The sequence below is a fragment of the Amphiura filiformis genome, chromosome 1 (assembly GCF_039555335.1).
Source record: "Amphiura filiformis chromosome 1, Afil_fr2py, whole genome shotgun sequence".
Taxonomy (NCBI): Eukaryota; Metazoa; Echinodermata; class Ophiuroidea; order Amphilepidida; family Amphiuridae; genus Amphiura; species Amphiura filiformis.
Genome location: NC_092628.1, coordinates 76,887,940 through 76,902,523, shown reverse-complemented (window position 1 = coordinate 76,902,523; position 14,584 = coordinate 76,887,940). Strand labels below are relative to the sequence as shown.

General features: G+C 34.9%; 1 protein-coding gene across 1 annotated transcript in view; it reads right to left on the bottom strand.

Moving 5' to 3' along the window:
- The window catches only part of LOC140153589 (uncharacterized), a 294,065-nt gene that overhangs the window by 55,605 nt on the left and 223,876 nt on the right, over positions 1-14,584 (bottom strand). The window contains exon 4 of the mRNA XM_072176373.1: positions 1,306-1,617. Within this exon, the coding sequence (XP_072032474.1) occupies positions 1,306-1,617 (312 nt within the window). The remainder of the gene's footprint in view (positions 1-1,305; positions 1,618-14,584) is intronic.

Here is a 14,584-nt window from a genome sequence, read left to right as displayed (position 1 = left end):
GTGCGAATGCATCCTAAATCAGTAATTTAAAATTAAGTAGATCCATTTTCTATCTATTGATCACATGAAATCCTTTGTGGAACTGTTTTCAGCATTATTATCACATTCATGTGAAAATCAAATGGTGGCTAGAATGGCAATGTCAACCCTGAAGAGGGCAGGTACAAAATTGGACTGTGAAGAGCAACCACTGGCAGCTTAATACCATATTGTGAATCATGAGAATTATTTCTTCTCTAATATAGTGAAAGGAATCCTGCTAAAAAGTTACTACCCAGTTTTTCTAACCATATAGATGATATACATCATTCCAGAAGTCATCCAAGTTTCTTCCCTCCATCCTCTCATTGAATTCAATTCTTACTGTATTCTAGATTTTCTCATTATGTTGCTGACATACTGATCCCTAACATACATCTTGATAACTCAACTGAAGTGGAATACTACAAGTCCCTATTTCTTGATACTGAACCGACTTTCTACTTGTGTCAGTTAACCCATTTGTAATCTTCCTCCTGCAATAACCCACTTTTACCATCCTGGCATATGTTCAATACAAAGTGGCAATAAAAGAGATGAAAGAAACTGTGTTGATTGGAGCCTAACCTCCCAGAGGCCCTCATATAAGCCGACACTATATAAGGATCAATGGAATGACTAGGATGTCCCCTTCACAAGTGTTTGTTCCCCTATCCACCTCCTACAGCAAGTCTAGTTATACCTTCTATAATAGATGTAAACTATATGAGTATACATCAAAGAGACTCAACCTGACGGTGTGTCGCTAATATGGAGGGCAAGATATTTAACTCCGCATTATTTTGCCATGCATCTAACCTTATTAGGCATTGCATTGTGCTGATAGCGCATGCTCAGCACTAATGTGCAAACCTATATAAGTTAACGTTCATCTTACAGACATTTCAGGCTGATAAATGTCAGAGGTATACTATTTTGTTCCTGTGCGTACCAATCCAATATGGTGGATTTACCATAGTATTATGCACTGGACTACTTGGAGTCTGGATTCTCTATGATATACACACATCCCTATCGCAAGTAAAACTCATGTTCCACCTTCCTGGAAAAGAATAGTCCCTTCTATACCCTTTTTCACCCTGATGTGGCAGTGATTTCAGGTTGTATTTCATTGGGCACTGCTCCAAGTTGCTTGTTTTCGATCAAAGCACTGGCATATACATACGCACATGTTTAAAGATGCGTGTGCGAAAACTTTGACATCACAGCCACATCAGGATGAAAAATGGTATAGCTACATGCATATTTGTCCCTTCCCTGCCTTACCTCGGAAGAGTTCACTTGGTATTCCTGAGCCACAGCACAGCCTACGGATATCGTCCTACCAGTTGCAAAGTCCAATATGGAGTATGGTGGCGGCAGCTCATTCGGTCCAATCACAGGTGTCGGAGTAGACAGATCATCCATAAACTCTGGCGATTCCATAATTACTGGATCATTGGAGATCTCTGTGTATTCTGGAGGGGAGTATGGGGGTGGTGGGACGAGGGGAGGTGTGAAGACTGGATCCACTGGCATGATATCTGTGAAGAAGGAGTCCCTGGCAAGACTGCCATTGAGTGAACGTCGTAGTACCATCTGAAGATAAAGAGAAAGAAAAGTGTATGTGTGAGTGACAGACTATTTTAACAACTCTTCCTATAGCTTTGTACAGGAGGCAACCATTGTTAATCTGTGATGAATTCACACTTTTACAGTCATGCCTGGAACATGTGTGCGTATAAATGCTGACATGTTGTAGCGGCTAAACATTGCTGTTTTATTCTGTAGTTTTATTGCTGATATCAACATGGAAATCACTGATCTTCTTAGATTTCCCTGATCTTCTTTTAAGATTGAGTAACAATGACTAACTGATATAAATAACCATGCGAATTAGACGATCTTTAGCTTATTTTTATTGTTGGAAGGGATTCAATCAAGTTTCATTCACCGTTGTTCATCGCTGTTTAACAATTCGCGTCCAGCGTGTCTGCATAAAGCTGCCCTTGCGAAGTTAAAAATGCAGATGATGTGGACGCATCATCGTTATTAAATGGTGATGACCAAAGGTGAACATGATTGAATCCCTAAATATATGTAACAAATCTTAGTTTCTCTGCAAGATGTAAAGACTTCAGATATCAAAGAACACCAATATTTGAGACCATGCATTATGGACTCAAAAAAAAAAGAATCCCTGAGCACTGACAATATGTGATGAAATATTTTTAAATATTTAAAAATATTTAAATATTTAAAAATATTTAAATATTTAAAAATATTTAAATATTTAAAAATATTTAAATATTTAAAAATATGTTTTCATGTTGTTAGAGTTGATCATTACTTCTCTTTACTATAGATAACGTTAGTCTCAGATTGTTTTAATGTTAAAGTTTAACATTCAATGCATGTCTCGAAGCAGGTGCTGTCGAGGGTATGCAAGGAAGGTGGTATGTTTATACATGAAAAGCAGCTGCGACATTAATGTATACGTCCCTTCAGGATGCACTTGAAACGCCTCATTACAATTATTGTTTTGTCTTAGTTCTGTTTCACTCACAAGTCAAACCGGCAGAATTAAATAGCAAAACATTTTAATTGCAATAAAACTGCACATAATTCTACTTCACACCTTCCTAGGCCAATGCTCTTTAAACCATTAAAACATCCCTTAAGCGACGACCACATAAGAGCATACATAATAGGAAAATGTTACTACCAACAGATTACTCAGACTAGTTATTTCAGTATGGAGGGTGTCACCAGCCCCCTTAGGCCAGTATGTTTCACTCCAATTGATCTTCACAAAAAGTCATTTTCAAAGAGCGTTGTCTGCTTGGTAGCCACTTTTAAGTCATTGACCTTGTGTGTTTTCTCAAATAATTTGCCGTGTTTTGTCTGTATACTGCTATAGCGGGTTTGTTAATTCTCTACAAACACACTGGTAATTATTTCTATCTTTCTACGAGTGTAACTATAGGTTTTTTCGAGGGTAATTCAACTTCTACAACCTGCATTTCTATTACTTAGCACACATTGATGTTGACAAGGAAAGGACTGTTTCTGCAATGTTTTCTTGGTTAAGCACATGCAAACTGATGCAAATGTAACTCTCTCCACGCGGGTGTCGACTGCAGACGACAAGTTTTGGAAAAATTCGAAAATTTCAGAATTTAAAATTTTCATGACCATATTTGGAATCAGCATGAAAAATGCATTAAAATTAGTACAAACAAGCCTAGTATTGGTTCAGTGGTTTCTGAGATAGCTCTTGATATTTTGAGAAAATATCTCAAAATGTGGACTTTAAATGTTGAAGCCTATGACCAGCACACAGATTATTAATGTTTCTCAATGCTACTACTGTGCTTAAGTTATAAACTTTTACTACCATCAAATGTCAAGTTGTTAAAGTTCCCAATGTTTTCATGGGGTCTCCAAATTAGAAAGTTACAATGTCTACAATTCTTCATGATAATTCTGTGACATTTCGAGTGAAAAAAATATGTCACTTGAGATGTAAAATTAGGCTAAAAGGATGATGAAAACACTCCATGTTTTCAAGTTTTGCATTTCCAGTTTAAATTACATTGTCTCATGCAAAATGAATATAAATAGTCAAAAATTGGAGCAGGGCAAACAAAAGATGGCCTACTTTCAGGCAATTCTCATATTTTCCTTTCAATAATAAGATACTATTTTATACATTCACTTTTTTCATGCATTGGGCTATTCCCATTGAAATCCATACACCCCTATGGAAGACATGACTGTATAATCTGCCACACTGGGAGTGTGAATTTTAAATGGGGCTACCTGAATGGGCGACTCCCTTTGAAATCTACACCCTGTGTGGGAGATTTAAGTCAAGTTTTCCATAGGGGGTGTATCCAAATAATACTGCCTTAACTTTGCATCGCTCTGCGAAAATCAAATGATTGAGAACAATATATTTGAACAAAAATTTGTCTCTCTGAATACCAGTCAGATAGCAGAATATATTGGATTTAGAATTTAAAGTAAAGCAAGTTTTCTGTGTTCTACATTTGAAATTCTGTTTTGTCAATATGTCACTTTCTGTGTTTTTTCCATTTTCTTGTGGCGTTCTGTGTTTTTCCCTTTTTAGCATTTTTGTCCATTTTACAAGAGGTTTAAATAAAGATATTTTACAAACTACACATACTTTTTAATTTTACACATTTATTTTATTGAAAACAACAACAGAACTTATTTTTTGATTTTTTTTCTTTGTATTTTATTCACTTTTTTAAAATTATTTCAATTTTATTTTTATGAAATCCATTTTTTTACCTCTGATTCCATGAAATTTGCCCATTTTACGTATCACAGTCAAATTTACTTCTTATTCAAATAATTAAATACAAATATTTTCTTTTAGAGACTAGATTGATAAAAGTCACCCTAAATGAATAGATAAATCAGGACACCATGATGATGGATGATGCAGTATAGCCATACAAACCTATGACACTAGCAGACAACTATCCAACAAATCACCACCTAAATCACTTCATAAATCATCACAAATTATTTCTATCATTTCAATAAGAAGAATTCCTAAGATTTAACTTGCATTTGTGTTACAGGTAATTTAGAAGCCAAGTTTCATCATAGCTAGATAATCTGTTCCGGTTGATGGGGCACTTTGACGGCTAAAAAAGTTGTATTTCACCTATTTGCTGTGTCACCTTGTGTGTGCGCTGTATGATAACCTCTGTTCAATAGGATTTGTTGCAAAATACTTGTTAGTCATTATCTTCTGAAGATGACCTTTATTTCATAAACTAAATAATTAACTTCATATTTTATGTTTCTATTGTATTTTGGATATGAATTTATCTTTTTTGTTATCATACTAATTTTCAAATAATTTAAAAAGAATCCTAGTATATTTTCCAAAGATACAAGATACAAGATATTTTATTTTCCCATAATTCACATGAAATCACACAAGTATAAATTTTAAAAAACAAAGGCAATATCAAACAAACAAATTATGGAGGGGATGACCAGAAGGCCAGAGGAAGTCACCCCCCTTAACAAAGAAATGTTACCATCAAAAGAAGTAAAAACAAAACAAAGCATAACAAACAAACGAGAAACACAATGCTCAAGAATTAATCATATTTTGAGATCAAGTCACGTTTATATATCTTACGGAAATGTTTCAATGAATTTGTCGTTTTTATTGAGTTTGGCAATGAATTCCATAATATTGGACCAGCAGTACGAATGGCATGGTCAGTAAATGTTTTGTTGTTCTTCATTAAGTTGAATTTATCTGCGTTTCTCGTTTGGTAATTATGAATATTGGAACGTAGTGTAAAGAAGCCATCAAATAAACAAAGGAATTGACCATGACATTATCTGAACTGATGTATACTTCTTTCAAATATGTGACAATATATGCTCCAAGGGGGCCAAAGGAAAATCGAGGTATTATACTTATTACCAAATACAAACATTAGGCTATCATATCCTGAAAGCATCAAAGGTATGCTCGACTTATTTCTAAAGTTCTGAAGTTTTGTTATGTGTGTTTTCGTGGGTATTTCTTACTTCATTTTTTTGCCATTATCTCAAATTCAAATTAGCCTCTTTTGGTCCCCATTAACTAGATCGTGTCACATATTATTATCTTTAAGCTTTGAAAGCCATCTTTATGTACCAGACTAGTATTCTTACAGTGAGATGGTCCATCTTTTAAGTGGCCTGGCCTTTAAGTAGCATCTATGCCAGGCCAAGCCAACATCCCACTTTACCATTTTAATAAGCACTTGCACTCTACACCCTGATGTGGCAGTGATGTCAGTGCGTATTTCATTGGGCACAGGTTCAAATCACTAGCGTTTGCTCAATGTACTGGCGCACACACGCACACGTTTTAAAATGCCGCATAGATTCATGTGCGAAACAGCTGACTCAACGTGTTGATGTCACTGCCACATCAAGGTAAAAATGGTATAACGTGTCATTACCATTTGATATGGCATTCATTGACATAACCTTTGACATTCATCGCAAAGAATTGACAGACATTTTCAAATCAAGAAAATAGTCATTGAATTGTTACCGTGCTGCATAAATGAATGAAGTATATCCAATAGCCATGAACAAAACCTACAATGTACAGGCATCCAACACAACTAACCCATTAGAATGCATGACACCTAAAATGGATCTCAGCATAGATTCATCCTATTTGATTCCCAACATACTACTAAACACAAGAATGGCTTTGAATGCAACATCAGATCTAACCCAGCGGAATTCAGTACACCTTAACTGGATCTGTATTAAACCCTCCTGGCTCTATCTAAACAGATCAACCTAGTGCATACAGAATGATTACGTTTCCATAAAGCAAAATGTGTCTGATGATACTAGAACTGAATTCAAGATACAGCCAAACGAAATGTCCCATTTCTGTTCAATTTGATCAAGTTTAGCAACATAAAAACACACCTATCTCAAGACTTACAGGTTAAATTGTAATGGGAGTTTCAATATAATAGAACACTAGAAACGGACAACTAAATGACATTAAAATCCCAAAATTGACTTCATTTGACAAATGGCTCAGTTTTCTTGATGGCATCACATATGATGATCCCAACGACGCCATGTTGTACAACAGTGATCTCTTTACAAATTGCATCAAAATCCCCTCTTCAGCTAACATGATTTGCCTGCTGCGTGATGGGTGATCACTAGCGTGATTTCATGTTGTGTGTTTTGACAGTGACAGCATCTGGGTAAATCAACACCTCTGCCAAGTAAATTACTAGTTCATAACATCTATTACCATTGCTGCGTGCATCAATTTGACAATCCCAATTTATATATCTTGTAAAATGTGCTCAGACAACAATAAAATCACCCTGTTTTTCGGGCTCAACCAACTCCAATTTTGCATTTTGGGAGTTTTTTTTTTTTAATTTGGCTAAAATCATGTAAAATCTGCTGTGTTGTAGCCAAAATTGCATGAGTGATTTTGAGTGGAAATTTTAAAATTCAAACATATGTTTGCTAATTGCCAGATTTTTAAAGCTTTCAATTATTTTAGGGTCATTTTAGCCTTAACAAAATCTACTTGAATTTGAAAGAATCTGCCCACAGTAGTTAAATAAATTGCAGGCCTACCAATTTCAAGCAAAAGATAGTAAATGACAGATAGATGACTGGAATATATTCAAATAATATTGCTATTCTTTCTGATTTCAATCTCATACCCATGCTGTCAGTCTTTAACATAAGAAGTAAATTTGTTACCTTTAGAGAGTGTGATAATTATCGACATCCATAAAAGAGAGTGTACATTTTTATTATATATCTATCTCAGACAGATGTAATCTATAAAATGCTACATTTGCTAGCCTAAAATGCTAGCCTAAAATGCTACATTTCAGACAATATAAACATAACATCGTTGTCTCTCCATTTATAACACATGCACAAGTTTTCACCATAAAAGGAGAAGCTTACAGCAATGATGATTTCAACAACTCAAATCCCAAGATGATAACACCATCCTACAATCATTATCATCTTTGAAAACATCAAAATGATATTATCAAAAAACATCTCGCACATACATTAGCACTAACCTTTTGGTATACACTCTATAGTTATCTCAGATATTGATATCTTTCATTGCATTGCTTTTACTTCTGTTTTCAATTTCACTTTTAACAGCAGTTTTTACTTTAGGTGTGAATTAGCTCAGGCTATAAAAACAATCCAATTCTTTTTATTCTTGGGATGACTTTCAGGCCTGGTAGACAGGTTTGTCTCACCAGGATGAAGCTGTTGACAAGATATCAACAGACAGATACTCATTTGAAGTTTTAATGTATTACATGGCAGCTACTGGTGTTTATGTGAAAATGTGATGAAAACAAATTAATGATATAGCTCCTTAATGGACATTTCATGTTCTGATTCATATTTTCTTTGAATATGTTCATGTAGCCATGCATGGTAACTAACGTTTTCATTTCTACCAGCTGATTACATTCTGCTCCAAGAAATTGTTTTATTCAGACAATTCCTCCTTCAGCTTATCATGGCTGCCCTGTACACATTTATCATAAATAACGGGTGATATCTAGTAATTATAATAACCATTTGCAACTTCTAATAAGTTTGAGCTGTTTGAATAAGTTGCAGTAAAATTATTCTTTCTATATCTGAGTCAAAGCATTTAGAAGTGACACAAAAGAAGAACCACTAGCCCAAGCCTGGGCATTTGAAGTTATAATGTATTACATGGTATAGCTGTTGATCCTAATGAAAAAATTAGTAGGCTTACAAAAGTATCTTCAAATCCAAATGCAAAATGTGAGCTTTTTCAGAACATAAAACATATTCAAATGTGAGTGTATCTTTGATTCCAAAGTTTCTTGTGATTCAGGTATTACATTCTTATGTAATAATCAAAATCAATGTGACAACAATACAAAGGTAACTCCAAACCACTTCAAATATCTACACCACCCTTGCATTTTGTATTGCACAGATTTCCTCACCTTTTACATCCAATAAAAACATATGACACACTACAACACAATGAATGCAAAGAAGTATGAAAAATGATTTCAAAATAAACTTATTGCCAAGATAAACAAATCACAACAACTTTAACAACTTTGATTTTTGTGAACCTGCCTGTCACTTGGCTTGTGTAAGTTGATGTATATTGTAAATTTAAGACCGGAAATCCACTAGGACATCAGAAATATTCAGACGTTCTGAGAAAATACTGAATATGTAAAGATCGTGATATTCCTACCTATGTGTACCATGTAAATAATCATTATTTATATATACTTTGAATATTCCCATCAAAACTATCAGATTTTGTTGTAGCACTACTTTTTAAAAAATATTTTATAAAATGCGATCATGACCAAAATATATGTCAATAATTTCACGATGAACTACCTGTCATTGAAATTGATCACATGTAAAAACACACTCCTGCTGAATATCTTAGCCTTCTCAAAGACCTGGAGGACCTGAAAAAGAAGAATTGGCAGAATAATCAATAGTTGGCTTCACCCTATCAAACTTGCCATTGATAGAGCAGTATAGATTGTGTCATTCATGTCATTGAAGTTAAACAAGTTGTCTGACGCAACAAGAATTGAATTCAGCAAGCAACTAACAGGTGAACTTTTTCTATTCAAAGTTTTAAATATATGTTTTCCTTTTCTTTTATAACTTTACATCTACAGAATAATAAGAAAACAGAGGCTACAAAATATGGCCGATGACATGATCCTATTTCGCATAATTAAGCATGTGAGGTTTTAAGGTGACTTTTTTCTTGGCTTGATTTGAGTAAAACTCATAACAGGCTATTATTCATGCACAACTCAACAAATCCATTTAAAGGCAAATTCAATTCAATTTAAAGCACTCCAAAGTCAAGGCCAAATTTACCATTCAGAACTTGCATCACAACATTTCTACATGTATCTGCAGGTACTTTTTAAGGTAAATGAGGAAAAAATGGCAAGAAAATACTACCAATTTCACTAATTAGTAACAAAAAGCACACACGCTGCTCTTTCAGATATTACAGTCTTCTTACTAATTACACAAATGTTGTCTTTTCTTCATAAAATGTAATGTAATTTGTTCGAAAAACACTGACTTGAAGGCACCAAGGCACTCAACAATGTCTCTGTGAGAGCTATCTTCAGTAGATAACACAATTACTGTGCCTTGTGTGTACTTTCCCTACCTCCCCAGCCTCCTACTGCCACTATCTAGAACTGATTAAAACCTGCAATTGAATATTCAACAAAACACTAATATGGCTAATGGAATGTAATTTGTCTGGGTCCGAGAATATTACCAATGACATTTAAATCCTATCTGATGAATTCAACACATTTGATTGCGAGTAAAAATAACAAGAATTATAATATCACCATCACGCTGTTAAACAAACGGAAGATATTGATCAGGAAAATGAGCAAAAATTGTGCAAATAAACAGATGTATGTAAGCAGGGGATGGATTTACTGAGTATATTTAATACCATTTTAAAATCTGAAAGCCATGTGTGTTTTCCAATAATCATAGAAAGACATGTACTGGTTTGCTTTGACTCATCTTATTAAACATTGGCTATGTTGTCTAATGGAGATGAACCAAAGCAACTTGTGTGACTACTAATTGGTGTGACAGAGAAAATAGCATGATATTCTGTAATTATCATCACTTCTTTGTCTTAATGGATTGTGTCCATCAATCAAACCCACATTAATTACTTTATTGATTTATTTATTGCTTCATGACAGTTTGTATGGTAAAATAATTATAATCTAAAGATAGATTGCGAGATTGAAATGACCATTCTCCTTCTAACCAATGTCTGTGTCTATGAAACAACTGGTATCTCTTCACCGCAACTGGAGAATGCTAATGTCATCATCAGGTTATAATTAATAACTAAACTGTAAAAATTTGCCATTTAATTGTTGAGTATGAATTGATAACATTTTTAAAGGTGAACTGATTTTTTTTGTGTAAATGTCTTCTAAATCGAAACTACCTCAAGTATTTGTTACTGAGATATGACCCGTGTCTTTCAAAGGCAAAGTGAATTCAACATATATATCAGTGTCAGATGGACAATAGAATATCTGTGTTCATTATACGGAAGCTGTACTTTGTATAACACGAGGTGTGATAGCGTTGCAAGAATCATCTTAATTAAACTTAATTCTTCTTCAGAATATTACTTTTGTCTATTCAATGATGAAATATGTCTTGTCATTAACAAGGTTGTTCACATCTTTCTGGTTTGTCATACAATCTATAGGCCTACAACAATACCAATAGATATCACAATAGACAGTATTATCATACATGTGTACAAACCGCATCCGATTCTTATCAAATAACCTGTCACATTTGTGTGACTGACTTTTAAAATTGTCACAGTCATTGCCGATTCAACAAAAAAATAATCCAAAATTCCTTTTTTTCCAGGTCATTCACCCAAATCTTACGAAATCATCGTACATAATGCTTGTTACAACGAAATGACTTCCACGCACGCCTTCACCACACTGACCAATTTCATTGGTATTATCAGATAGGATGGTGCTATCAATCAGGCTGTATCGGACAGATCTCCATGGCATACCGGGGATCCACCGGATATAAACACTTGTCTTTTCAAAGTTCAAAAAGCGACGTTCTGTATCTACCTTTATTGACTGTGGATTATATTAGATTAATATCTTAAACTCCGCTGGTATCAATCAAGTTGAATGTCCACTGAAGTATTTGTTTGCTTATCTGTTTGTTTGTTTGTTTGCTTGCTTGTTCATTTTTTTCCAATAGAGGCTGATGTATGTTCGTTCATATATAAGGTTGAAGAAACCTTACAAGCATCTATCGGAATCAAACCAGAAACCTAGTGAGATATTCATGTTGTTTAACCAAATGTTATCGCCAATCTGGCTTGAAATGTGGGGGGACACCCGGCCAAAATTGTTAAAAGTGGCTGAAAAGAACAGACACGGGCCATTTTGCCGAAAGGTAGGGGGACACAGCTCCCCTTTCCTCCCCTCCCTCCCGGATTGACATCCATGCCCCCCCCGGATTGACGTCCATGTATGTAACAGGGAATGTGGGATTCACATGTCAATACTTAATTATCATATATCATAATTAACTTATTATCATAATTTATGATTGGTATGAATATGAATAATATTGGGGCAATGGTTCTTCTAAATGAGAGCATTAGTGATAAAAGTATGTTATCACTAAGCTTTTTGCTTCTCATCGAATACTCAATGGTGGTTTCTTGCTTTATACACAACCTCATTGTCATACACCAACGTTGCCTTTCAGACTTTTGAATGCAGAAACTGTTCTTACTAAAGAAACTATGAAGCCATATTGAGCCTGTAGCAATTCTATCCTGTTTGAATAGCTACACCTTCCACCGCTGTTTATTTTGCGTAAAATCCGCAACTTAGTTGTACCGAAGAGCTTAAAACGACTGGTAACGAGACTATGCCCTTGACACAATTAAAGATGGATGCTGGCGGTCTGCACGTAAACAATAGCCGTGGTGGAATAAAAATGCTGCAAAAAGGTGTTAATATTGCAAGAGTAACTACATTTTCGAATCAAGGTAATTATTTGATCTAAGATATTCTTAAAATGAATCCGGTTTCATCATCAGTGATAAATATTTCCTGAAATTGTACATTACTTTGCACCCAAATTCTGTACTTGTTTCGGAGCTCTGCACCGTGCTGCAACAAGGCAGTAGCAGCGGTAGGATTTTCAAATCTTTTGTACTTTACCCATGATTTTGGGCACTTGGTTCACCTTCTTTTATATCTGATCTTGTATGCAAGTGAATAAAAACGCTCTCAATAGGCTGAATTAATGAATGGCCCAAGGTTAAAAAATGTCCTTTTAAAAAAAAAAAATAAACGATTTCAATATCATGCATGTATATGGCATGCATGTATTTCTGAGTGCTATGCCATGTAAATGGGCAATGATGGCTATGTGTATGTAAACATGTACGTTAGCAAGGCCGTGGATGTACCTAGAAGGATTATATTGCACAGAGATGCGCAATATTAAATATTATGACCGAGCAGCTGGCTTCTGTTGGGTTGAAGTAAGCTTACTGTCTGTGCGTCATTTAATCTAGAACTCGTATCTACTATCCACGATGACACAGTGAGTGTGAACACGGACAGAGATAGAGCATGGAACTATTTAACTACTTCAGTCACTTAATCGTCGCCAATTTTCAAACACATTAAAAATTCTTTATTAAGTTTAATGTTGCAGGTACCGAAATTTATTTTGATGACATATCTGTATCTTCAGAGCAGCCAAAGTTTGCTCATTTTTATTTTATGAGATTAACCATGGCCCCATGCTCACAATTCGCTGATGATGTGTCATTTGAGCAGCTTTTTCGGGTGCTGTACCCATCGTGATCTGCGCGTTGTTGTTTACTTCAATTTTCATTGCTAATGTGGTGTTATGCTTGACTGATTCTGACATGATTTGGAGATACATGTAGCTCCAAAGCTCAATCCATAATAATCAATCATTGGTTTCTATATCAGTGGCCTGTATTAAAGATAGACTTCTCGATCAAATGTGTTATGTGTGTGACATCGTTAGGCCAAAAAAATTATTGTTTTGCCCTCAACCGTCCGACCCTAAATCCTGAAAAATCAGGGTCGCAATTTTTTTTTTTTTGAATGATGAATTTTACAGATTTGTTCAAAAACTCAATGTTTTTCACTTAAAAGTAATATTTTATTGAAAGACTAGTCTTTAATTGATGTCTAACAGGTATCCAGAAGTCAAAATTGACAAATGTCCCCTAATTGAAGAAGCATTATTTAATATTTGAGAATAAAAAAAAAAGAAATCCGACCGTCCGACCTATATTTCCCACTTGAGGGCAACACAATAATATTTTTTTTGCCTAATCATGATATTATCATGCAATTCATTTCAAGTAGGCCTACTTCACCCCCATCATCCCAGATTCCCCCATCCTAGAAAATGTGGGGCTGTAAGCTGGGTTTACATACATTTTTAATTAACAGGAATTAACCTGTTGGTGCACTCTAGGGGTTTAACGTGTCGCATGTTGGAATATTTCCAACCCTATACAACCCACGGATTGGCAATGGTAGAATGCACCCTGGTAGTCTAGCTTCGAATTTGCGGGAATTTGCTCACCAATAGCTTTTGAGGCTAGAAATTGATGAAGAACGACACCATAATAGCAAGGGTAGTTCGGAAATAATGATGGGGTCATCGCATCAAAACTGTTGCTAAAATTGCACTTCAACTAAATTATAGACTGTTCAAAATAACCAAAAATTACAAGTGCCATCATTTTCCCACATTCCATGGGATAGGTGGTGACGAAAGTACTCAAAACTCACTAAAAAACGGCGAGTTGGTGCTCATTGCTTTTTAATAGAAATGATGGACATCAAGATTGTGTTGTTGAAATTGGGAATAGGCAGGCTGCTTTTGCCTGTATGGTCTGTCATTTTGTTCACTTTTCCTCCACGATTCTACAATTTGTACACTCAAATGCGACAGAAATAAACCCATGTAGGTTTGTCAGTTGAGCATTTTTCTTGTGCAAATGACCTTATACCTGTAAATTTTAAGATCTGTAAAAATTTTCAATTTTTTTCACTTGCTCCATTCATAGTTTTTTTTTCCAAAAAAAGCACACCTGAGACACAAAAATCTAGGTCAGACAGGCCTGTAGAACAGGGTTTTTTGTCACCTAAACCTAGCTGTAATTTCAGCTTATAAAGTTATCAAGTTAATCAGTGATTCATATTTGTAATTGATATACACAATAACAACTTTCAGTTTAAGCTTATTTACTAATTTTTTTTATTTTCTTTTATTGCTCTATTTTCACAGAAAAGAACATGGATGTTCAAGAGAAACTGGGCGAAGATATGTAGTTCCATTCATGAAGAGGGTTGGTGCTGGTGTACAT